At 38.7% G+C, this 27,935-nt stretch overlaps 1 protein-coding gene across 4 annotated transcripts in view; it reads left to right on the top strand.

Annotated features, from left to right (window-relative positions):
• The window catches only part of Immp2l (inner mitochondrial membrane peptidase subunit 2), an 811,392-nt gene that overhangs the window by 514,885 nt on the left and 268,572 nt on the right, over nucleotides 1–27,935 (top strand). For all 4 annotated transcript variants that reach the window (XM_038337160.1, XM_038337162.1, XM_038337163.1 and 1 more), the window contains exon 5: nucleotides 22,374–22,439. In XM_038337160.1, coding sequence (XP_038193088.1) covers nucleotides 22,374–22,439 — 66 coding nt within the window. The remainder of the gene's footprint in view (nucleotides 1–22,373; nucleotides 22,440–27,935) is intronic.

Raw genomic sequence — 27,935 nt, 5'->3', positions numbered from 1 at the left:
CCATATAGAAATAAATTGCTGTTTAGTCACAAAACTCACCATTAGATTTTTTTAAACAAAGTATTTATGTACTTCAGAATTTTCTGATATTGTTGGTATGGCTGTAGACATAATCAAATTATGCAGGTTTATGTAATATTTAATAATAAGAAGAATGATTTTTAAAATATGCTCCTAAATTGCTGCTAGGAGACCTAAGAGACAGTTACTGAACTTTAGCTATAGCTTTATATTTGGGGAAATCAAGAGCTCCTTGTTAACGGTTCTACTGTTTGATTTTCAGTTGAATGATTAACATTATATGAGAAAAAAGACTTTTGACTTTCATTTCTACAGAAGGCTTCACCTACATAGACTTTCTATAAAGCACTTTTATCCACATGATGTGACTGATGTTGGCTTTTTGATGTTTAATATGAAGTAGGCCTTGGATTATAAGAAAGCTGTTTGTTGTCCTATAATGTTTGTGTTTTCCAGATATGTACTTCAGATTTTATTGCAGTACATGTGAACAGCTGGAATAGCCTTTGTTTCCAGTGTATTTGTTCAGGCATAGCTACTCTGTCTGTAGTGAGTTCATGGAGACCGTTGTGCCAGTTCCTTCATGACATCTACCCATTTGCTTCATCTGTGATGCAGTAGTACCACCTCCAGGGATCAGAGAGTTGGTAGGTCACCATACCCATTCAGTGCCAGGATTTTCTTCTGAGACCAATGACAAAGGTGCAAATTTTGATATTCTGTGTATCTATTTCCTCCTCATATGAGTGCTTATTCTATAAGGACTCAACTAAAACTACTTGACTTTGAGTAATCAGTGCGTTAGCTAGGGTCATGGTACTGTTCTGAATAGGGAGTTCTGAATCACTGGCTTCTTCATGGATATATATATATATATATATATATATATATATATATATATGGATATGTGACCTGATTCAACTTTATGCCTCTGGCTCAATGACACAGCAGGGTCTAGCTTTGGAGGACTGCAGCTCAAACGTATCTTTAGTATTTCTGAAAACGTGAGAATTGCACAGGGAAAATCAGTTAAGTTTTCTAATAGAATCTGAAATTTGATTCTGGTAGATATAAATTTGCAGTTAATATGTAATTTTCCCTCTCTGATGTGTGTGTGTGTGTGTGTGTGTGTGTGTGTGTGTACACAAATCAATAAATATATGTATATGTTTCAGGGAGGGAGGCTATATATATGGACATACACACACATATAAACATACACACATATATACACATACACACATATATGTATATATGTATGTCCACATATATATACAGTTTCCCACGTGGAAGATATACATATATTTATGTATGTATGTATGTATGTTTGTATGCATATATACACTTGTATACACACATATACATACATACACACACACACACACACACACACACACACACACACACTGCAGTCTTTGGAAAGACCTTCCAATACTACTTCACTGCAGAAGTCCTTCCAGGGTCTCCTCACTTGCTATTGAGTTCCTTAATCCCTTTTCTCAGAAATGAAAGCACTAACTTAGTATAGGTCCTGATGTTCAGTTCAGTTGTCTTGGGGTCCAAACTGAGAAATTAGTGGTTCTAGCTTTTGTGGGTCCTGTCTCCCCATGGAGCCAAAGTAAACAAGGCTAAAGTGCAAAGGGCCAGGTTGAAGGAGAGGTGTTGTTTCCATCACAAAACATGGATAACTTAGAAAAATCGGCTCCTTCTTAAGGGGACTGAAGAAGCAGCACTTTCCTCGGTCCTACAAATGACTTGTTTCAGAATTCTAATCAATACTTTTTATTTTTCATCATTTTATAAAAGAGTACCTTCAGCTCTCCGATACTATTTTTCATTCCAATGTTATTTCCTAAATAGTAGTATATTTTTAATGCAAAGTTAATGATAGCCACTAAACACCTATATTTTATTTTAAACATTTTGTTCTGTTCTAAAAATACAGCTGTTGTTCATTGTCTTGTAAGGAAGGCCCAGCCTTACTTCAACTTAGCAAAGTTTTCTTAAATGCTGTGTAAGGCATGACCCATCAGTTTGATTTGCTAAATATAGACTTAACTGTAGGCAAGAATTGTTAATTACCCACATAATTTTAACAGAGTGGCTTTGCCAAGCCCAATAATTCAATTCTTTCCAAGCTCTAACTTTTGTTAGTAACTCAGTGACCATCAGGATTGATAGAACTCATTAGTTATGTTTCTCACTTTTAACCTGTATTTGTCCTGCTTTGAAGTTCCTATTTTGTTGAGCCTTAAGAGTTGAAGAAAAACTTCTATTGACAGACTCTCAGCTATTTAAAGGCAGATAATAAAAGGTCAGGCATACATCCCAAAGAGAGAATATGTTGAGACAGAAAGAAGTAAAAGAGGCAAACAATGGAATCATATCAGTAGTTATTTTGGATAATCATTTCAAGGGTGGGGCTGGGAGAGGAATAAATCAAAACAAAAAATGCTAGAAAGTCTTTGGGTTAATGTTCAGTGAGAGAAAAATGCCAGGGTGCACTTCCTTATAGACAAAGTTACTATGTCTACCATAGATTTCTGTGGGTGCTCCTATTCTGTACACTCTCTGAAACCATCTAACCCTATATAAGTACAGACATTGGTCAATACAAGATAATCTGTAATGTGAAACCAGTCACACCATAACCCTGAACCTCCTTAATACCTTTCATGTACTATCCCATAATTAGGATGAGTTTATAATAAAAACTGTCACTCAAGATTATTCACACAGTTCAAGCCAAGCATTTTAAAACAAAATATTTGGAATTCAATGTAATAGATTTTTTTTAATAAAACATTGGCCTTTGTGCTTCGATGATATAACTTATAAGGTACTACAAAAGAATTTTAATGACTCAAGAGTCAAAAAAATAAACCATTTTTCAGGTTTTAGAGGGACTTTGTATGAATCAGTAGTGTATTCAGACTGGGATTAAGTGTTGCCTTTTCTGTTTCACTGGGGAACAGGACATTTTAGATAGATGATAATCTGATTTAAATAGAATTTGTTCCTTTGATCATGTTTCTCATAAAAAAGAAAAGAAGTTTTGTACTTATGTGCCATTTTAGAAAGGATGACAACAATATAATCTGTTCCCATGAATGTCGCTGTTGCTGCTTGCACATTTCTCCATACTGCTACTCTTCCCCCAGTTTGAAGCCCTCTTGTTTAGCAGTGGCCTCTGTGTGAAATGATAGTGTAGTGTTTTGATTGACAGATGGATGGACTCACACCCCTGACTGCAACATGGAGCCACCACTGTGGTGTGCACCACATGGAGCCACCACTGTGGTGTGCACCTTTTGGAAGGATATTCATTTTCATAGTGCATAGATTTGTTACTGTAAAACGTAAATAATATTGTTTTGCTTTTTTCAAATATTACCACAGTTAAGTCTGTCAGAGGAAATTAAAATACTCACAGCTAGAGCTTAAATATGGTCAAAAATGTACAGTAATGAGCTGCGGGGCTGCGTTCCCGCCGCCCAGCTTCCGGCCACCGGCTAGCTTATGCCCCAAAATAACAACACACAAATTGTATTCTTTTAAACACTGCCTGGCCATTAGTTTCAGCCTCTTACTCACATAACCCATATCTAATAATCTGTGTAACACCACGAGTGGTGTCTTACCGGGAAAGATTCAGCATGTCTATCCTGGTGGCTGGCTCCATGGCATCTGTCTCCCTGAGGAGAGGCATGGCGGTCTGGCTCAGAGAGCAGAGGCATGGCGATTTATTAACTTCCCTTCCCAGCATTCCGTTCTGTCTACTCCGCCCACCTAAGGGCTGGCCAATCAAATGGGCCAGGCAGTTTCTTCATTAACCAATGAAATCAACTCAAACAGAAGACCCTCCCACGTCAAAAATGGCCTTGTCCTTTTACTTCCTTGTCCTTTAGTGAAAACAGTAAACCAGAAAGAGACTAAAAAGTACAGGACTGTCTACTGTTTGCAGGCCATCTAGTAGTTTATTCTGAATGCTTCCAGCCTAGGACTTTTCCAACTGTCCAAATTGCAAGTATGTCTAATTAACTCTTTGCTGTATTCCCAAGGCAATTGCAAACAAAGTTCTATTGTTTTCTTTTGTTACTGAGATTAATTAAAATACACAAGAGATTAAAAGGATTAGTTTCTCTTCACTTTTCACAAAAAAAGTGAGTTGGTTTGTGGAGGCCCAAAATTCTGGACCTTTTTCCACCTTGTCTGAAGGTCAGAGAGTTTCAGCTGGCTCAAAGTTGCCATTCCACCCCGACCAAAGGTCAGAGATTTGGAACTTCTATTTCTTCAAGGTTATTGTCTGTTTCTGCCTCAAACAAAGGTCCCGCCTGGATTTAGAGCTGAGAGTTCTGTTCTCTTCAAGGTTATTGTCAACAGTTGTGGCTTGTATCTAGACCTTGTATTTCAGGTATTGAGAAGTAAACCTGTTTTTACCTTAAACAAAAGTCTAAGGATTCTACTCTAAGTTCCTACTCCCTTAGGGAGATAACGATGGATTCCATCCAGGGAGTGGTTTGCCTACAGAATGTTTTTGGCCTAGGGTGTGAGCGTTACTTGTCTTGTTCTAGCTGCAGAATGTTTAACTAAGAATGTAGCCTGCAACCTTTAACTGGTCTGTTCATTTCCTTGTATCACATTAATGAAGTTTTTTATCTTACTTTTTGGGGTGGGAGTAATTTAAGCAAATGGAAATTAAACACGGGTAACTTCAGTACTCCCTGGAACTCCCTCTTGGTACTGGTTCTTTCCTCTGTTTCTGTTTTATGATTTTCACTCATGACTTCATTCTCTTTACTTATTTTTCTAATCCTCATGCTGCTACCCTGGTAAGTGGTATCCTTGTTGAAGCTAGTCTCCGACATTGATTCAAGTTTTATATTTCACCAGGACCATTAAATTGCCTAATAAGAATACATTTAGCAACAAATGTAATAGTTCATGAACAAATGTTAAAAAAATACGAACAGATTACTAGTTTTAGAAAAGGCTTATTAATCTGATCTTCTTTAGTTATTACAAATAACATGTTGAATGACCTAAGGAGAAAAGTAGAAAGGAGACAATAAAGGCAAGAGGGAAACTTCCAGGGGATGGGAGAGCCAAAGCGGAGGGTGGGGAAGAATGGGGGGGGGCAAGGGAGGAGGAGGCGAGGAGATACCAAGACATCATCTGGCATTTTTCTGGAAGTAGAGTGAGCTTGCTATGTCAACAAAGTTGCTATCTGTGAATAATAGATTTTGCAGAATATTTTGAAGTGATTGTTCTAGAAGTTCATTCACTAGTCTTACTTTCAGAGAGTGTGGCTTTTAACAAAATGAACCCATGAAGGTCTCCATTCTAATGTCTCCCATTCTGCCACTGGTTCTTCACAAAGCACACGCTCAACAGTTAATGTTTAGTGGTTTCTGTGATGTCTTTGGAGGCATATGTAGTTATAGTATAGCTCTCATCTGTTTTTACTCATGAAAAAAGAAAAGGATGTTAAGACTTGTAAATAACTTGCTCAAAGTGATATAACTGGCCATGCGACCTGAATCCTGGAGGGACATACTTACCATAGATTATAGCCGTATACCATACATTACATAGTAGTATGCCATAGGTTAAAGTAGTATAGATTATTGGAATCTAATAACATAGAGGACCCAGCACCTAGATCCCAGTCAGCAAATATCTATTGGATGAATAGCTACTATAATAAAAACGCTCTGTATCAACCAGAGCCCTATTGTTAAAGCAGAATTTATCATCTTTCTCCAAGAGTGACTTTTAAAATGTGTGTGTATGTGTGTGGTGTGTGTTTGTGTGTCTAAAATGGGATACTTTTTCTTTCTTGTATTATAGTATTTTGTGCTAGTTATGCATACAATTCCAATTTGAGGCTCAATATGAAATTGGTAGACAATTTGTATTTTTCTCTGATATGAAATTTTGTTTTTCTATTTGCTTAGAATTTTGTACATGGTTTAAAATTGGTATTATTTGCCAGGTTTATTTTGAAAGTTTCTTGTGATTTACATCTTCATTGAACACATGAGAAGCTAATGTGCTACATTTCATAGAATACTCATGTACAGTTCCCAATTGTGTTTATCAGGGTGGACTAAGGCCACCTGCTCTACAGACACCTAGGTGCTTGGTAAGATGTAGCTTGTATATGGCCAGGTTCAACCACCTGGTCTTTAAAATTTCAGAACTACTGATCTACATACTATCTATGAAGTCTGAAATTGTTTAGTTTCATGTCAGTTTAAATTCCCTTGGGAAAAATAGAGGAGTTATAATTTTGTTTCAAAATCAGTAGCTATTTTTTATTAGATTAGGAAAGTGTATCGGGATATTGCTCCAAGGTTATAAATCAGTAACCCGTGTTAGTCATGCAAACAGAAACTGCAGAGAGACACGGTGATACATGCTACACAATAAATGTGCCCTGAAGACATAGTAAATGAAATAAGCCAGACACAGAATGACAGATGTCCTCAGATTTCACTTACGTGGCATAGGTAGTGGCAATATCTGATTTTGTCTGTCCAGTCTAGTCACCCTTACAAGTGCTGCTTACTGCACTTCTTTTACTTCTAACTCTTAAGTTATGTTGAGTTTCTTTTGAGATCATAATATACTTAAATCATTTCATCCTTCCCTTTCTACTGTCCAAACTCTCACATGTGCCCCTTTGTTCTTTTTCAAATTCATAGCCTCTTTTTTGTTATATGTGGATTTATGTCCATATAAATTCCTAAATATAGAAGTTCAGCCTGTTCAGTCTGTATAATGTTTCTTGTGTGTATGTTTTTAGAGCTGATCATTTGATATTGGCTATCCAATGGGTGTGCTCTTTCCAGGGGGACTATTTCTCATACTCTTAGCATTCAGCTGCCAGTAGTATGGAATTTTCTATGAGACTGTCTCCCATGACATAGTCTCACCAACAGGCCCTCCTAAACATGAGCTGAACAAGGACAACTAAATGGATGTGCTAACCTGATCTTCTTTTAAATGCAGGGAGCTAATTTAGTGTTGAATATAAAGAGTTTAAAACTTTGTTGCTGTAATATTATGGTCTACTTATGCAGGCAAGGGTTATAGGTATGTAGGTAGCTAGTTAGATAACCAATCAAATAGATGGGAGGGAGAGATGGTTCAAGAAGCAGTGGATAGAGATTGTGAAGTTGTAACATCAGGGCTGATGAAATGGAGACACGAGGGTCCCCATGAATTCTGTACTTTCCTCTAGCTTCCTGCTTAGTGTCCCACATTTAAATTATCAGTGACCCACACTGTTGCACCCATACATTGCAAAATCGGTTTTTACACTTACTTCAAAGCTACATCTTTGTTCTTTTTTGGTTTTCTTGAGGGTTGAAATGGGCAGTTACATTATTGAGCTTAGTGTGGTCAAGACAATGGGAACAACTAAAAGATAATTAGAGAAACTTGCAACATGTATTTACATATGTTAGTGTTCAAAGTATAAACATCCTATGTTTTGCTTGTTTCAAGATTTCTCAACAAAACCTATCTATCCAGCGGTGAATGTGGCGATGAGGCCTATGGAGATGCTCTTGTGTCCTCTGCTCATAGAGTACTAGCTTACAAACCATTTGCTGCTATCAAAACCAAGAGAATCCTTTCCAAGTTGATGGTCCCTGTCTTACTTGAGCTGACCCTAGCACAAGCCATGGAGGAGCTCTGCTCTTGAGAATTAGCTTTCTGGATCAAGGTAGTTTATGAGTTGGCAGTTAAGAAATTCTGTGTGCTTTTTCCAAAGCTAAGGTTAAGGTGATAAAACAATTGAGCCTTTTCCCACTTAAACAGAGGTGGAGGTGAGATGAAATAGCGGTCAAAGCAGCAGATAATTAATTACGTCTCTTTGTTAACAGAGGAGGTCAGGTCCACACAGCCACAACAGTGACACTGTCTGCATCGTGAACAGCTGACTCTTGGTCTGCAAAGTGATTGGACTGGGTTGTCGGGAGCAAATTAAAACAGGAGTATGACTTAGGAAGGTAGTGACAGGCTGTGAAAGTGTCACTAATAATATTTTAATTAGCTATAATATAATATATATAATATAATTCAAATAGTATGCACTATTTAAATATGGTCACTTTATTTTTGGTCTTCTCATGAGTTCTATAGAGTTATAACTTTGAATTTCATTTTGGCGTTTTTCTTTTACTGAATCATGTTATATACTTGTTGAAAGCTGTAACTATACAATCCTTGACTACATGAGTGAATCAACATGAAGAAAAGTAGGTAGGTTTCTAAGTATTAAAAATTAATAATGCAATATACCATTTCCCACAGAAACATTTGAATTAGCTGCTGCTTCTGCATAGACTTGTTTAAATATTGTGTTTGAATTATTATAACTTGGCACTATCAGGTCTTAGGGAACTGAAAATTTTACCTATGTATAGCTCAAAACACTATCATAAAATAATTGTGTTTAAAATAAATGACTAAGTGCTTAAAATAAATAAATTTGCTTATTATCTGACATGTGTGATGGAGAGAGATACACGTGTGAAAGACGTGGTCAGGTGAAGCTGAGGAAACTCTCTGGGAAGAACTGGAAACGACCTGGACCATACATGGCTCTCACTGTCCCGCAAAGAACTGGAGGAAGGCATCTCAGTGCCAGTGAACAGCCTGGAGGGATGGGTACTGTGCTGGGAAAAGCTAAGCAGACAGATGGCAGCTGCGAGAAAGAGCTGATACAGTGGGAGAGACACCCTGAACGTCGGCAGGCTTTGGGGCTCTCTGGTTTAAAATGCAGCTGAATCAAAGAACTTTTTGTGAGGAACGTTTATTTGACTTCATGATGTCTTTCCCAGACAGCCATGGCATTCCAGAGAATAAGGTTAATATTGTCAAGTTTTAAGTAGAGTTTAATCATCCTAAATCATTTAATGAATCAAAACACCTGTCCATGTAGTCATTTCAAAACATGGCAGCATTGCCCAGAAACTCACTTCACTGCAGGTTAGACCGTATATATTTTGTGTGTGTGTGTGTGTGTGTGTGTGTGTGTGTGTGTGTATTAATGAGGATTGTTCTTAACCACTTATGTTTGTGCTAGTGTCTCTTGGCAAAACTCCCATGTTATAGCAAATCAAAACTCCCAAGTTTCAACCACTCTGATGAGGAATGGTGGGAGGTGAGCATATGCTCCCAAGGAGTGCTTTTATTTAAATGAAAGCCTTCTTCCTATATTTAATCCACAGACACGTAAAAACAGTTGGAAATTGTTTCCCTTAATTCTGCTCTGCCTTGGTGTGCTCCACTGTGGAGGCATCTGAGTATTATAATGGTTCTTAGCCCTATGTCGGAGACATGCTCATTAAGCTTCAGCTGTGCCAGCCATATGGAAATGAGGCCCCTATGAGTATCATTCACACACAGAGGAGAAGGTTTACTTCCATTTGAACTTAATAACTTCCCACTGTCATTCCCTTTTGGAGACACACTGTTGCTGGTCATGTTTGAAGTGTGGAGTGGTTTCAGAGCCTGTAAAATGGACAATGGGAGCAGAGCGTCGCCATGACAGCTGCAGAGATTAGAGTCTGTTCTCTGTGTGCACAGAATGGGAATGCTGGTGCTCAGGAAGGCAGGCAAGCCTTCTCACATTAATCAGTGTCTTCCAACCCAGTATCAGGACAGCTTTCTGTAAGGAACAACGTGTGGTGGCAACACTGTATGTTCACCTTTAAGAAGATAAGTAAATATGTGGAATGAAATGTCATAAATGACAGGAAAAAGGTAGCCACAGTATGGGCATTTTAAAGAAAGAGGGAAAGGAAAATATTTTGACAAGTTGCAGTCTCAATATACTGGATTTTTAACATAATAAAAGCCATTCCTAAGCACATGTTATAGTTGTTGCTGTCTACTCTATAGTTGACTAAATAACATGGCAGATCTAGCCCATGAAAGGTTTTCTCGCAAGTTGAAGTATGGTCATGACCTGGTGATAAAGGTTCCTTTTGTAGTTATATAAGATATAAACAACTAGGAATATTCCAAGCACTATTTAAGTATAATTTGACTAAGCATATACAGGCTTCTGATATAGAATATAATGATTTTCATGCATGCAGTGAAATGATTCAATCAACCTAATTAACATATCCAGTCCCTCACATGCATCATTTTAGTTGTAAAAGCATTTAAGATCCCTTTTTAGCAGTTTTCAGGTATTCTTTATTATTTACTGTTCTTGTTATGCCAAAGAAGACATTTCTAGAACTTCCATACCGATGAAACTGTGCCCGTCACCAACGTCTGTCCACTTCTGCCTCCAGGACAAGTGCCATTCTGCAATCCATGACTAAGAATAAGTTGCCCTACTGATTTTCTGTTAAAGAATAGAACTTTTCCAAGCTAGCCTAGCAGGGGAAAGCATGGCTGTGACACAGTGAACAGCAGCATCATGAGCAAACGTTCTCTGGGTCCGAGGCTCAGTTAAATGTCGAGAATCCGAATGTGTCAATGAACAGTTGCATCTGTCTTGAAATCAGAGCTCTTGCTCCATTTCCGACGAACACATGGCCACCAGGCTCTTCTTCATCTGACTCCTTCTCCCTGAACACTGCTCTTTATCTTGGTTTAACAAAATGAGGCTACTTAGAAAATGTTCTGCCAAATTTCCCCTAACTTGTCCCCAGAATTCCTTTAGCCTATTAAAACTATTTTTAATGTGTCACCTAAAATGGTGCCATTTTTCTACTTGTCTCATTTACAAAATGCTTCTTAGAATGATTAGCTTAAAATTATCCATAAGTAAATTATCACTAGTTATTATAGCCAGAGCAGAAGAAATCACTCTAAGTTGCTGAAAACTTAGCAGCTAGAGTTCTATCTATGACCGTCAAGCTGAGCAAGTAAATGATAATGCTGTCTTCAGGGTAGAGCAGTTGAAATTGATTTTGTAAAATCCTAAACCCCGTACATTTTTTTCCTCAATGCAGCTGCTGATGTTGTTCAGTTTGATACTGGGGGCATAAAGTTGGCAATTTTTAGATAGCAAATTATATGTAGTTATTGGACTCTGAGAGTTTGTCTGCAAAACAATAGTACTATATTTTAAAAATAAATAAGTTCAATAAGTTTAGAATGGGAACGAGGCAAAATATCTCATATTTTACTTAAATTTGAATCTCCTCAGAGTCAGGGCTCTTGCTGCTGAGTGTGAGCATTTAGAGAGATTACTGTCAGTGGTTTTGCAGTTCCATGTCTTCCCACGTGTAAATGTAATGCAGTTTTAGGCAATTCTGAATCTAGCAGCACAGTTGAAACATTAATAATACACATGACATAAGTCACTAGAGAGTATATTAATCCATAAGTATACACTGTAAAAAATAAAATGGGATTGGTATAAATCATCACATCATAAAAATAAAATATGCAAAAATGTAATTTTATATTGTCACTACTAAATTTAAATTTCCAGCTGAAAACTAAATCTTATTCCTTTTAATTCAGAATAAAGTTAAAAGATGCATGCAGCGATTCAAATCATATTGAGCATGTGTAGTGGTTTGAATGGGAATGGCCCCCACAGACTCATATGTTTGAAAGCTTGATGCTCAGTAGAAGTGTTTGGGAAGGGTTAGAAATGTGGCCTGGGTGGAGTGGATCTGGCACCGGGAGTAGGCGCTGAGGTTTCGGAAGTCCGCTCCAGATCCAGTTTCTCTCTCTTTCATTCTGCGTTAATATTGCAGACCAGATGTGAGCTCTCAGCTTCTTTCCCAGCACCATGCCTGCCCCCCTGTTGCTGTGCTCCCCCCATGATGATAGTGAACTAACCTCCAAAACTGTAAGAAAGCCCCCAATTAAATGGTTTCTCTTCAGTGTTGCCTTGGTCAGTCAGAGCAACAGACCAGTAACTAAGACAGCCTGCTTCTGGTTCTTCATTTTATCAACACAGGCTCTAAGCTTCATTGGATTTATATCTTGCCAGCATCAGGGCAGGACCCTATTCCTCATTCAACAGTCTTCATTGACATTGTGGAGGCACATTAGCCTGTCTGGTTGTCAGCCTTGGCTGGTAACCATTGAAACATCGTCTTACCTGACATTTGCTTTCTGAAAAGTTTTATTTTGTTAATCTCAGTTGTGGGTCACAACGGTAAGGGGTGGGATCATCAGTTTACACTTCCCATTTCCTATGACCACAGAGGATTACACTGGAGACCCCCTGACTGTGTTGTTTTGGATGTAGTGCGCAACTGTGACGGGCACAAGTATAACACAGCAACCTCTCTCCCTCTCAGGCACTTGCTGGACACAGGTATTCTTCAAGGACATTGTTTACCATGCACTGTTGTTGACTTTGCATTCATAAAGCTAAAGATTATGGTTCTCTTTCAGGTATATTACTGGTTAGAAAATACATATAATTGAAAAGGCAGATGAAGATCAAATACTGTCTTTCAGTAAAAAGGTCCTAAATGACTTTGCTCTTGCTCTCCTGACATTTTCATGTGCATTCTGCCTTGACTTTGGCATCTCAAACACCAGAGTATAATCACTATCATAGACAGACAACTGGCCTGTAAAACTGGGTGGTGGTTGTGCACGCCTTTAATCTCAGCACTTGGGAGGCAGAGGCAGGTGGTCTCTATGAGTTCAAGGCCAGGCTGGTCTACAGAACTAGTTCCAGGACAACTAGGGCTCTTACACAGAGAAATGCTGTCTCAAAAAACAAAAAAGAGAGAGGGGGAGGGGGAGGGGGAGGGAGAGGGAGAGGAAGATGGAGAAGGAGAGAGAAAAGAAAGAAAAGAAAACTGTCATGCCAGCAGTGTTAGTGACTTGCTGGTCCTTATTCCAGTAGCATTTTCCAGATGACTCCCACCCACAAAGTTCTAACCTCTTGCATATATTCAGCTTTAAGGTACTGAGTTAGTTCTTACATACCAGAATATACTTCATACTTTAATTGACCTACCTCTTATATGCCATTTTTATATGGATGTGGTATGATGTTGAAAACAAATGCCTTCCTTTTCTAGGTGATTCAAGGCATAAATATTCTTCAAGCTTAACAAAAATGTATGACAGAAAAAAAATGTATGGCAGAAATTTTCAACCTGACTGAATCTGGACGTCTAATGCTTTAATCAAAGTACTAGCTAGACTGATGGTTTACTCCTTCAAAGATATTACTTTATCCCATATTCGTAATGATGCTTTATTGTATAGTCAGTTAGGTATAGTTTAGGTATGGGCAATTAGATAGTGTAGGCCTCAAGGCTAGCTTGACTGGAAAAAGATGAACACTCCAATGTGTGTGTCCAGCTTTGGGGCTACAACCCTGGTGTCAAGGTCTCCCCTTTGAGAGTCTAGTAGAGTTGATTTTTAATTTGAGAATTCTTCATCTCCGCATGTATGGTCTACTGAAAACATATTTCCTGTATAAAAGCAACAGATTTGTAAAATAAGTCAACCAAGGAATTTCATTTTCTCGAGCAGATGTTTCTTTATGACTGGAAGTATATTTCCTCAGATATGTGTTCATATTGTACAGTAGAATTAAACACATATCATGTATGTGATATATATATATATATATATATATTCATGTTGAAACACTTATTCCAGATGTTGATATATAGCTGTAATTGTATTTAACACCTGAACATTGTGTTGCCTTTTCTTTGAACTGCTGCAGTTAATAAACAAACATTGGTGGGTATGATCTCACTGTTATTATTGTATTAAATCCCTTAGATATTTGTAGAGATATGAAGACACATGTTCTGAAGTATCAAAACAGCCAACTACAAACTATTGCAGCTCTTTATAATTAAAAATTATAGTCATAATGCACATTAATTGATTTTACACAATCAAGGCTGACTTTAATAAGAACAGTTGTAACTACTTGCTTATTAAATTTCTTCTAATTGTAGTTAGTAAGAGTGAAATATTTTGCATTACAGCAAGAGCATTTATAAGCCACAGCATACACTTAGTCAGTGCTATCATAATATATTTGCTCGATTAAGGTCTGAAACACAGAATTGCTCCTGCCACTGGGAACCTTACTGGAGTGTCTCTGTTATCCTGTAAAAATGTAGTTTTACTCCAGCTTGATTCAGGTAGGGCATGCGATGTGAAAATGGCCAAAGTAGACAAGTCAGACTTCTCATGCTCCTACAGCCCCCGACAAAATGAGAGAGTATATGCCCCAGTGCTTAGATCTCTTCTTCTCATTGAAGTTTTCTGCCCATATAATTACCCCCTGTTGTTGTCCAGGTGCTTTTCACAAGACCACCCCTGTTCCTTCTAGAAAATAAACACAGAAGACATGTTTGACAGTGGCCCCACAGACTGCCCAAACCATACAACTGTCATCCACATTCAGAAGACCTAATATGGTCCTATGTAGCTTCCCCCACTGTCAGTCTGGAGTCAGTAAGCTCCCATTATCTCAGGTCAGCTGCTTTTGTTGATATCCTCATCATGGTCTTGACCCCTTTGCTCATATCATTGCTCCTCCCTCTCTTCGGCTGGACTCTGGGAGCTCAGCCCAGTACTCCACTGTGGATCTCTGCTTCTGCTTCAATCAGTTGTTGGGTGAAGGTTCTATGATGAAAGTTAAGGTAGTCATCAGTCTGATTACAGTGGAAGGCCAGTTTAGGCACCCTCTCCACTATTGCTTAGGGTCCTAGCTGAGGTCATCCTTGTGGATTCCTGGGAATTGCTCTAGTGTCAGATTTCTTACTAGCCCCATAAAGGCCCCCTCAATCCTGATATCTCTTTCCTTGGGGCCAGGATTTATTCCTAGTGCATGAACTGGGTTTTTGGAGCCCATTCTTTATGAAAGGATACCTTATTCAACCTAGATGCAAGGGGAAGGGCCTTGGTTCTGCCTCAAAGTAACAGGCTTTGTTGACTCCCCATGGGAAGCCTAACCTTATCTGATGAATGAATGGGGGTTTGGGATGGAGGAGAGGGAGTGGGAACTGGGATTGGTATCTAAAATGAGAAAAGATTGTTTTAAAAAACATAAAGAAAAAAGGATGTATTTGGACCATGAACATGGATTCTAGTCACCTTATGCATGCCACTTTGTAAATGCTGCAGCCTTTTGATGCCTTTTCTGAGATGTTACCATGTTAGTAGTTGGTAGGGACTGAGCATCTTATAACAGCAGCAAGAACATCTGAAATGAGGTGCTCTGTACTTTCAAGGTTATAAATGTTCCCAGAGAATAGGGAAAGTCGGCAGTTGCTTTCATTCACACCATTCTGATGACACAAAGCAAAGTTAACAAGGGGCAAGGTAGCTCAAACGCTGTACTCATTTAAAAGTCATAAGTGTGCTAATGCAAGTATGCTCAGTCTTACCAGTGTCTCTTTAAAAATGTGTGTGTGTGTGCATACCCATGCACATGCACCCATGCCCGTGCAGAAAGGGCACACGACCAAGCACGAAGCAAGTGCACAGAATTGGATGCGGAGAAGTACCATTTGATTCTTGCTATCAGAGACAGTAAAGCTAAACTGACCGTTCAGTATGCACGCTATTATTATTGAGTTTGTGTGTTTCTTTAGTTAATTGTGTAATAAAACTAAGCTAAGCCTTTTAGATGTTTGGTTTTGCCCTTTATTACAAGAGAATATGACAAGTCCTTCTTGGGAGAATTTGCAAAATAACAGTCTATGTATGCAGGTCTAAGAGAAGTGGAGTGTAATAATGCCTGTAGGCCCTGTGGATTCTGCTCCTTGTTAAAGCCATTTTAGAATAAATTCTCAAGCTATAGCATTTACACTTGTTCTTTTGTGGCCATGTGATGTCACAATCAGAAGTCAAGCTAGGATTTATAGAAATCCCCCAAGCTCAACCTCAGCCACTGAACATCTGTGGGTCAGGCCTGTGGGACTCCGGCAGATTTGCAGTATTGACTTTCCAGCTCCACTGGAATTTTTCATGCAAGAATAGGGGCTCAGAGTTTGTGGCTCTCTATATTTTTTCAGAGGAAGAAGAAATTAGAATTTTTATGCAAAGTCTCCTATGTGCTTGTCTATCTTACTGTTTATTTGAAAAAGTTCTATGGAAAACCCCAAACACTGCCACAATTCCAAGTTAGTCATGTGACTTCTGGCTGATGCCTCAGTCTGACCTGGTCTTGGTGATAACCAGAGGCCACTCGGCACTAGGTGCCTCCAGTTAGAGTCCTTCTCACAGATGAGGCGGAGCAGTGACAGCAGACACGCCCTCTTGGCTGCAGGTTGTCCCTTTGCAGGAGGTGGGTGCTGTGCTGCAGTCAGCATGGAGACAACTTGAACAACTTGCAATGGGTGAGGTTAAAAGTGGTGAATAGAACCAGGATTTAGAAATCTGGAACTGAGGTGTTCCTCAATGGTAGACCTAGTTTACACAAGACTCTGGATGGGATCCCAAGCACCACAAGCAAGCAAGCAAAATGTTAAAAATAAATAAATAAAAGATTGTATGATCTCACTTTGATATATACTGTAATAACCCTTAAGTACATGGTCTTCTTTAGATCTCAGATTTATATTTGACTGTGGTCGATGTGATTTCTGCAACTTTCTTCTTTCTTTCTTCTTTTCTTTTTCCCCGCATCACATTTTTTTCTTTTTGGAGACAGGGTCTCAGTATGTACCTTTGGCTGTCCTGGAACTCACTCTGTAGACCAGGCTGGTTTTTAACTCATAGAGACCTCCCTGCCTCTGCTTCTCAAGTGCTTGGATTAAAGGCATGTGCCACTATACCTGGCCCCAATTTGATTTTAACCTGGAGGCTACATCTGTAATAATCTTGGTCAATCTGAACCTCAAATCTATCCAACTCCACGAAATGAGGTTCTTTAATTTCAGCACAAACCAGAGATAGGCATGCCTAGTTCCAGGATGAAGGCATCTCTGTGACATCAAGATGCAGTACTGTCAGAAAGTGAGAGCTAGACAGCTGCTCCTAACTCGATTCCCATAAAACATAGCTTTCCAGTAGTCCAGCCCAAGGAACAGGACAGAACCCAAATCAGTTCCAGAGAGTCTTGTGACCAAAGGCATAGCTGTGTTTGACCTGTCACCACTTTAAAATGTCAACCCTTTAATCACAATAGCAAATGAAATTCCACAGAATCGCAAGGGGCATCCTGTCATGGCTATGTAAGACTCTGTGTCTTCTGATTGGAGCTTTACTGTGTCACACCAAACACAACCACCGAGACCCATGAAGTACAGGAACAATGCTACTCTTCTCATCCAGACCTCATGCCTGATGAAATCATGAGCATAATAGGGAATGTTTGTAACTCAGGCCCCAGAAATTAAAACTATAAAATATTGCCTATTGTGAAAACATTAAAATTACAAATTTAAATGCAAATTTGAGTATTTATTGGACAGCATACATTGTACTCCTGAAATAAGACCCAATCCTTCACTTGTTATTTCTCACATTGGCTAGAAGACAGGCAAGTGGCCAAGAAAATTCAGACAAAGAGAAGTTTAATAATTTTTATGATGCAAATCTGTAATAAGTCTCTTACCACCTCTACTTACTTCAAAGTAATGCATTCAACAGCCTAATGATTAAAATATAGGTATAGATTTTAAGCAGTAATGGAATTAATGTTAGTAATAGCTTGTTTCATTTTGAATTATTTGATTAGATTCATGAGTTTAATATTACATTGAAATTTATCGGTATGTTTAAAGTAGTAATTCATAGGACTTTAATTATACAGATAACTCACTTTATATATTCTCTTTTGCATCATGATCATAAAATACAAATTATTGTAAAATACAGAATACTTCTTGAGTATCTCGGAAGCCTAGATTGTTGGCCCAACTTTTAAAAAACAAATAGGGGTTCCCTTTACATCACTTTGTTAGTATTAATCCTACCTCAATTTAAGTGGTAATTTTATAATTAGTTCAGGTGGTACTTCTTCATTGGGCCATTTCTTCTTAGGTAACATCATATGACACGAAAGATTGCCATTTATTAAATCACATCGCCAATAAGCCAAAAATCTGGCCATTAAGACTTTTAATAATATAACTCACTGCTTTCTGTTTTAGATTCTTCCTGACCCTCCCCAGTGAAATCAGATGTACAATTTTTCTTTGTGTAGTTATAGACTAATGCTGTAGTCCGATAATAACAGCAATATTTCGTGATTTCCTCTTCTAAATTACACATTTGGTTGAAATTTTAGCTGTAATAGTGTTTCTTTTATGAACTTGGGCTCCCTATGTTTGGTACATGAATGTTTATGACTGTAATATCTTCTTGACAAACCTTTCCTTTAATGAATATGTAGTATCTTTCCCTAGCTCTTCTGATTAATTTTGGTTTGGAGTTTATCTTGTCAGACAGCCATACTGCTTGCTTTGTGGGTCCATTTGTTTGGAGTGTCTTTTTCTACCCTTTCCCCTTGAGGTGGAATCTTATCGTTCATGGTGAACTGTATTTCTATGATGCAGCAGAAAAATGGATCCTGTTTTCTCATCCAGGGTTAGTGTATGTCTTTTTTTTTATTAGGGAATCAATACCATTAATATTGAGTTATTAACTAACAGTGTTTACTTTTTCCTTTTATTTTGATGTTATGGTATGTATGATTGTTTATTATTCTTTTGATTGTTTTATTTACTTTTCTGAGATTGTGTGTTCCCTGTGTCTTTTTGGATGTAGCTAACTTTTTCAGACCGAAGTCTTTCTTTAGTGCCCACTGTAGAGCTGGGTAGATAGAAGCTTCTTAAAGTCAGTTTATCATGAAATGTTTTTTCTTTCTACATTGATTGTGATTGATAATTTGTTGGATATAGTAGTCTGGGCTGGCATCTGTGGTCTCTTAGAGTCTGCAGCACATCTGTCCAGGCCCTTCAGACTTTAGAGGCTCCATTGAGAAGTCAGGTGTAATTCTAATAGGTCTCCGTTTGTATGTTACTCAATCTTTTTCTCTTACAGCTGTATCCTTTCTTATTTCTGTACCTTTAGAATTTTGATTGTTATGTGTCCCTGTGGAATGTCCTCTCCGGTCCTGTGTATTTGGTGTCCTGTATGTGTCCATGTGAAATGTCTTCTTTGGTCCTGTGTATTTGGTGTTCTGTATGTGTCCCTGGGGGAATGTCTACTCTGGTCCCGTATATTTGCTGTTCTGTTGGCTTTTGGGCCTTTATGAGAACCTCCTTTTGATTGGGGAAATTTACTTCTATGACTTTGTTAAAAATATTTTATTATTTTATTTATCTTTTATCTGGGTTTCTTTTCATTCCTCTATACCTATTGTTTGTGGGTTTGGTCTTTTCATAGTTTCCTAGATTTCCTGTATGCTTTGATCCTAGATTTTCAGACCTAGCATTTTCTTTGATTGAGATATCCATTTCTTCTACCTTTATCTTCAAGACTTAAACTATCTCTTTTGTATCTTATAATCCATTGGTGAGTTTTAATTACTGAAGCTTTTGATTATATCCTAAGAAGTTAGTTTCCATTTTTATTTCACTTTGGCTTTTCTTTAGTGATTTTATTTTTTTGCTAAATTTTACTGTCATGTCTTGAAGTGTTTTCACCATTCCATTCTCCCGTTTTCATGGTTTTCCTTAGGACGTTTGCTCATGTGTTTTGGAGGTCCTTGAACACAGTCATAATTGTTATTTTCAAGTCCTTGTCTTGTGCATCAGTTACACTGCTTTCCACAGAGATGACTGCAACAGGGTTGCTGGCTTCCTGGATAGGCATATTGTCTTGATTACACATGTTTGTGTTTTCTTTCACAGGAATCCAGGTATCTGGAATTGTAATACGTGTAATAAATGTGTATATAATATATCAAAGTGTATGATGCTACCTAGTGTTGTCGTTGACGTCTGGCTGTTCTTTGCTTGCCCTTGATGCTAGGAAAGTGTGGTGACTCTAGGGTCCCTGGCACAGAGTGTTCTTGTGAGTCAAGGGTTAGAGATGGATATAAGGAGAGGCTGAGACTGACAGTGGAGAAAAGTTAGGGGGATCCTGGGTCACACCAAGAGATGGGGTTTGTAATGGATTAATCAAAAATGCTGTGGGATCCCCAAGGGGCTGCAATGGCAGAAATGCTGCAGGTTCCCAAGCGGTGACAGCAGGCCATGTGGTGGCAGGCAGCTGGCAGCGGGTCCTGAGAGCAGCCAGTCTTGGGCAGGGACTGGTGCATGAGACCATGCCGCAGGTCTCAGAAGGTGGCTGGTTCCGCGCAGGGAGATACCCGGCAGGCAAGAGACAGGGACACAGGCATGCCAGGCAGAGTGAGGTTGGATATTTATTTAGTTTTAGTAGGTTATGGAAGGGAAGGGGAGAAGAGAGAACAGAGAGAGGGGCAAAGAGAGAGACAGACACAGAGATAGACAGAGAGAGAAAGGGAGAGATGGAAAAGGAAGAAACTCGGGCTGGAAGCTGAAGATCAGCTTGCCTCAGCGAAGTGGGGAGGAGTGGGCATAGCTTGTCTCTTAAAAAGACAGAACAGACCATTACAGGGTTCCTAGGGAATTGAGGTGGGAGGAAGGAGAGGCTCCTGCAGGCCAGCTGCAGCAGGATTAAGAGCAGGTCTGGAGAGACTGGAATGAAAGAGGTGGATAGCCATTTTCTAGGTAGTCTTAAGTTGTCTTGTACAGAGAACCCAATTTCCATAGCTTGAAGGTAGCAGAACCCCACAAGTTAGATTTAGAATTGTCTGTTAATGACACTAAAGTTATAGAATACCGGTTACTCAATTTGTTTAAAGAGGCCAGTCCAAACACTGATCCAATTTCCCTTCAAAATAAAGAATATTCATAATCATGTGAAAGCAATTGCAGCTGTTTTACATAATTTTATTTTCTCCGTAAAATGTATCGTGGGATATAAATTGTATTGTAACTCCTTTAATTCAGAACACACAGTTTTTCTAATTCTATTTCTGTTTTTATACTTTTACTTTTCTTTTAAAAAGTGTTTTAATTCAAAACTTGAATTGGCATGAAAATATTTTATCTCTGGTTGGTTTTCAAGTACACATTAAACGATTATTTATATGATATATGATCTGCTCCTTGAGACAAGTCTCTTAAATCGGGGGTTTAAGATGTTATCAGCAGGAGATTGTCCACATTAATATGGAGTTATCTGTCCATTGCTGCAGAAGAAATTTCCCCAGTACCTGGCAGCTTAAGTCAACAGACTTTGATGGTTCACAATTCCCGAGGGCAACCTAGGTGGGGGCATTGGCTCAGGGTTTCTCTAGGAAGGCAGTCAAACTGAGACTCGGGGTATAGCTTCACCAGGCTAGGCTGGCACCGAGGACAGGCTTCTGAGCTCACTGAAAGGACATTATTAGCAGGCGAGTTCTTCCCCTTGTGACCCTTTTTGCGGGGTTGTTCAGGACAGATGTGGGGCTGCAGAGTAGGAATAGAAGAGCTCAAGGTGAATGAGAAAACCTCTTCATAAGGAAATCTCCTAGTGTTTTATCCATCCCGTTCCCATACTCTCTTGACCTCTCAGATCAATCCTAGCCTAACGAGGAAAGAACCACTTGGGGTGCATATTCCAAGAGGGCTGGGGATTTATTTAAGCAGTGTGTCTTTGAATAAAATTTTCTCATCACAAAGGAGATTAAAATAGAAAATATCTTTTAACTATATCAGAATCTATGAATTTCTTTTCACTGCCAGGAGCACTGTTTATCTCTCTGAATTCTATAATCATCAAATCGCTAAACGCCAATATTATTTAAAGGAATTCTCTACTTTGTTTTTAAAAAAAATATATCATTGTTTTCTGGATGATGCGCTTTTGATTTTAAAGTGACATAAACATTATAGAATGTTATCGGTTAAAGAAATGTCTGCTTTCTTACATACACATCCTTTGCTTGAAAGCACATGACTTTAATAACAACATATTAATAATCTTAATCCCTTAATATCTAAGTTGTTTATCCGTCTTGGTTTCTGTTTTACTTTTTCCAGGGTTTCATATAGCTCAGGCTGGCCTGGAGGTTGCTGTGTGTGGAAGGATCCTGCTCCTGCTGCTTCCACCTCTATCTACTAGGAATGGCAGACTGTACCAACTTTCTCTGTAGTCCCTCTGTGTTTTCCCATCTTGTTAAGTTATACTATGGCTTCTTTATCCTCAGAGCTTTTAAAAAGCATAACTATCTCAACAGTATCTCAGATCACTTGAAACCCAAGTGAGGTTGATGCCATACCATGGGTGCTAAGAATTCTGCAATGGTTTTACTACAGCTGATTTTGTTGAACAATTGGTTTTTCTTTTCCTAAAATAACAGCAACAGAGCTGACTATATGACCTTATTTTTTTTTTTTTTATCCTAGGTCTCCTAAAAACCCAGAACAGAAGATCATTAAGAGAGTGATTGCTCTTGAAGGCGACATTATAAGGTAGGTGCCCAGGCTACTGGATTTAATTTATAATCTAGTGCTTTTGGGTTTGTTTGTTTTTGTTTATCAGAGACAGGGTTTCTCTGTGCATCAGCCCTGGCTGTCCTGGAACTCCTTTCGCATACCAGACTGATCTCAAACTCACAGCAATTCACTGATTTCCCCTCCCCCTACAGTAGCTGGGATTAAAGGTGTGCACCACCTCCATGTGGCTTGTGTTTTAATTGGTTTTGAGTCATTATTTGAAATTAAAGCGGAAAATACCTTGAGGTTTGGAAATAGGACAAACTTCACTTGGGTGTCTACTTCAGTGCACATCACTAACCATTTCAGGATGGAAGGTGTGTATGAAGTTACTGAGCATACCATTGTCCTTAGATTATAAAACAGGATAACTGTTAAGCCACATGCTCTGGATATTCAACCACTGCTTTCAGGTACCAGCACTAGCACAGTTATTTTTAATATGGTGACACTAATATTCATTTTAGAAAATTTGAAGAGCATTTCATTATTTTAAAATCTAAACACAAAGAGTGACAGGACTCTTTAGTAGCCATCGAGATAGAGACAAGGTGGATAGGAAGTGAAACTTGCACGTCTGGCTTCATAATGAGTGTTGAAACTGCAGACAGCACTGGAATAATCAAGAATTTGAGCAACAGATAGCAAATTCTTATTTATTGCACTTGCCAAGATAAACAATATTTGAGGATAAACAAGAAAGACACAAGTGCATGATGCATGTCATTTTGATTGCCTATGTATGGCCAGGTGTACACAATAGAGCAGACAGTGTTTTGAAAATAATATTCATGAAGTTTTTCGATCTTGTTTCCACCCAAAAGTCCCTCGTAAAAGTACCTGTGCTAATGATTCCACAAGCAAAACAAGCGAAATGATAAGAACCCCTGTCAGTTTAGAATAGAATTGAGATCGGCAGTTATGAAAAGATGGCCCCGGGGATCCCTAGAGTCCCCAAGACCAATTTGGGTTCTATGAGATCAAAATTACTTTTTTCCTAACAAAAGATGTCTTTTGTCTCTCTTTTTAAACTGTAACCTGTTATGTCTATAGGATGGAATTTTCCAGATGTGTGATATTGCGAGAGATAGGATAATAAAGCAGAGAGCCCAGTTACCCTCTAGTACTCCAGAGGTCAAAAACATTTACACTGACCTGCTCTTGCTCTTTTATCACTAAAAAACACTGTGATTTTCATTAAAATATACCTCATACCATAATATTTACTGATTATTGAATTCAACAATACTTTTTAAAATTATTCAATTATTTATGCGTGTATACAAAATGTCTTTCAATCAAACCTACCTCCGTTCCCTCGCTCATTCCTTGAACCACTTTTCCCTCCCAAAGCCATATCATAGGTTCTCTCTTTTTCTGTATTTTTTTTATAGTAAAATGTGGTAGGAAGACCACTGTCAATAATAAGTGGGTTAGTAGGAAAGTGTTTTGTTTCCACTTCCTATAAAAAAAATGCATTATGGTCAAAGAACCTGGTGGCTTTTTCTTTTATCAAGAGTTATCCCTGGATCCTGATTTCCTTCAGAAACAGAGACAGGTATATAATCAGAAAACCCCTCCCTCCCCAGGCAGAAGTATCCAAGCACACCGTGATTGTCTGGAGACTGTGAGTGTGATGTGGTCTCATTAAAGAACGAGTCAGCACCCTTGAAAACATTGTGTTCAGCGAGTGAAATGAGTCACAACAGATTACAAATTGTATCGTTCTGTTTCTGCAAAATTCCCAGAATAGATAAATGCACAAAATACAGGTTAACTTCCCACAGGCGTGGAAGAGGGTCATAGAGGGATTTTTAATAGGTACAGGGTCATTTACTTGTTTTTAAGGGGTACTAAAATGTCCTTAAATGTATTGTGGTGACAGTCATATAGTTGCATATGAAAAATTATTGATCTGTACATTTTAAGTGGGTAGATTGTATGTTATGTGAACTACATCTCAATAAAATTAGTCTTACAAAAACAAAAACAAAAGAAGACACAAAGCAAACAAAATTTATTCATGTAATCTAACAAAATTAGTAATTTTAGTGAATCAGGTTTTTTTTTCATTATAATCTAAAGTGAACTTTGCCATTTCTCATTATCAGTCACTAGCAGATTAGTCAGCAATGTAAGATCACAGAAGTCTGCACAAGATGAAACTCCACTGTAGACCCGAGGAGGAGACATGAAGCATCATTCTTCTCTCTTATTGCATCTCCATTGGGTTCATACAGCAGAGGCAGACCCAGAGCCAGAGGCAGACCCAGAGCGAGAGGCAGGCAGCAGGGCCAGGGTTGGGCTCACCTTCTTCCTGGATACTCTTGAAACCCATGCAGATGAAGCCAGCAAATGGATGCTAGGGTCTGTGTCCCCATTAGCCCCCTTTTTGGGCCTCAGTCATGGAGACTGAGTGACTAAAAAGAAAGGACATAGAGTCAAGGTATTTCCAATGTAAAGTCTTTTTGAGAAACCTCTTTTTGTTGATTAATTAGAAAAGTAATCATTCTTATTGCTTAGTGTCTTTGAAGGGGAAAAAGAGCATTCCTTCTCTTTGACACCTTGTCACCTAGTTGCTCTAGGCTTCCTGGCTTTGAGTTAGTGTGATCCTTCAGTGCTCTCTAACACTATTGAAAAGTGTTAAGGAGACAGACAATTAGATAACAAACATTCCCTTATAAACTTACTTATTTTTGTTTGTGATCTCTTTCTTGCAATTCCATGCCTGAAAAAAAATTAGGAAGATGCTGTCTATCAGCCACAAGGGGTCATTAGGCTGGCAGTGCCCTCCCTCCTGACAAGGGAGGAGTTCCTTTGTGGGGCAGCTTTTCTGGTCCTGTTTTCCCATGGATATTAATGAATTTCCTAGGAGGCAAGCTAAAATCAAGTGTGAATTTTCAATATTTGCTTTCTTGAAAAGAATTTGATATTTCTTAAGGAGAGAAAGAAAAAAAAAACCTTACTATATCTGAAGTACAGATCTAGGATGTATACAGTAGATGGACTGCTGGTCTACCTACTGATCTGTTGCGTTTGGGGTTAAGTGTCCTCCCCTGGTATGACTCCCTTGGCTCGGGAGACCAAGTGACCTGGAAAGCACCCTGTAGTTAAAAGGAACCTGTTATAAGGGATTTATAGGAATGATGGGTACCAAGAGGGCCAGAGAGTAGAGCATTGCAGGTGGCAATCACTTAACATTGCTCTTTTCAAGTCTCAGTTCAGTGAAACCAAAATCTGTTCTCTTCAGTAGTGGCTTTCACTCTACTCCCTAAGCAAGATTAATTTTTAGAAGTTTTGTTTTTAATTATAGAAATCGTTTGGCTCTCTTGAATTGCTATGAAGAACACCCTTGTTCACAAATGCTGTTAAATTTTGTAGGCTAAATAGGATGAAATGGAAATATTAGTTATAAAATTTGGGATTGAGGTTATTGTTGGTTTTAGTTATAATTTCCTTCCCAGTAAGCTTTTTTGAATTTCTATTTTAAGAGATGTTACAAATATAAATAACTCACACACCAAAATTAACTAGTCCCAAAGACTATACAGAAAGTTTTTATATATTTATATTTGTCAAACTACTCAAAATATACTTCTCAGAGGGAATTTATTTAAAAGTCAAAGAAATGTGGACTTTAGTTTTAGTTTCAGAAGTTTAAACACCTAAATACCTTTGGGGGGGGTTTGAGACAGGGTTTCTCCACTTAACAGATCTGGCAGTACTGGAACTCACTCTGCAGACCAGGCTGACCTTGAACTGATAGAGATCCGCCTGCCTCTACCTCCCAAGTGCTGGAATTAAAGGCACGTGCCTTTAATCTACGTGTGCAGGATGAACACGTGGAGGTAAGAATGGAGGAGAAGTAGAAGTGAAAAGAGGTGGAGCTGAGGTAAAATAGTCCCTGAAAACTTCCCTAAAATTTAGAAATTAAGGGAAGGAGACATTGAAGGAAAGATAATCAAACCAAAGAAACAGCCAATGCATACCTAAAATAGAAACAGACTACGTGAGAACTCAGGGTCTTGCAAGAAGCTAGCACAAGGTAGAAGGTAGAGAGTTGACATGACAGACAAGTTCTTAGAGGTTTGTAGAGCTTTGTGGGCCCAGGCAAGGACTTCCGATTTATTTCAGTTGATGGCCAGCCGAGTGTTTTTGAAGGATTGTTGTCTGCTGTATGCAAAAAGGGTAAACAGCAACAGCGTGGCTCTGCCACCCCAAGAGTGGTCTCTCTTGGCAAAGTGCAGTCAAGCTGCTCACGAGAATAGTTAAGTGCCTTTCTTCACGGCATGCATGCTGACTACTTTGATTTATTTCCAGTGACCCAGATAAAAGCAGTCACATTATTTATAATCCACTGATTATGATTTATATTGACAAAGTAAAATATAGAGTTCGAAGTATTTGTTCAGTGAGTTCCGCCAATACCTAAGATTGGAAATGAGGAGACGTTGAAGGGTCTGGATTTTGTAACGTAATGTCAATATTGGTTAAAATCACAAGGTGACTCTCTTGAGTCTCTGAAGCTCTTAGGTGAAAACTTGTTTTCATAATGTTGACCCTATTGTGTATGCTTATCCATAACAGTAACAGCGAGAAGCTAATGAAAGTCCTATTTAGCCATACTCATTAGTTCCACCATAGCTGTTTGCTTCCTGTGTTAATTTGTTATGACTCTTACAGAAGCATTATTGTAGAAAAGCATAAGATGAGGAAAACTACCCCTCCCACCCATGTATAGGAAGGACATCAACACGAGTCAGCCACAGTTGAAATGTCGGAAGCATCAACTCTGCCTGTAGGGACAACTGTATGTCTGTTTCACAGGTCTCAGGCCAGTCAACAGAGAGGCCTTGTATCATTTCCCATCTTCAAGAATCTGGAGTTCCATATAGTTAGCAATGTCACTGTAGTAAGTATCTGGATTCTGCTTAGTCCCCATGGACAGGCTGACCATACAGTTTATCACTTAACCCGTGTCACTCCGCAGAGGGAAAGAGCTACGTATTAGTTATGCTTGGGATCATCACTGTAATCCAGAGCTGCCAGGATGGACAGCAGCAAGCAAAGTCTGATGAGTGCAATGTAATCTCCTGTATCATCCACTTCATATACTTTGATTTTATGCTGCTCCTGGCCTTTCTTCTTCAGATGAATCCTAAAAAGTGTCACCAGAGTCTAATAAGTTCTAGGCTCCAGGAAGGAGCAAGGTGGAGGGGGCTGGGTCCCGCCCTGGGTCCCGCCCATAGCACAGCCACTTTCTGCTGGAGTATCCAGTGCTAGACTGTCTCAAAACTGAACTGACATTGCAGAGCCGTTGGAGGCAGGCAATCATGGGCCTTTTTTTCATTGAAAAACATTTACATAATAATTGCTTTCCCAGTCGAAAGACTATATTAGAAAACATCCAAACACCCTCATTTATTAAAAATAACTCTGGTATTAGCAAAATAAAAATCTATTGAATCACTC

This window comes from Arvicola amphibius, chromosome 7 (assembly GCF_903992535.2).
Source record: "Arvicola amphibius chromosome 7, mArvAmp1.2, whole genome shotgun sequence".
NCBI classification, from domain to species: Eukaryota; Metazoa; Chordata; class Mammalia; order Rodentia; family Cricetidae; genus Arvicola; species Arvicola amphibius.
This window is presented reverse-complemented; position numbering and strand designations above follow the sequence as displayed.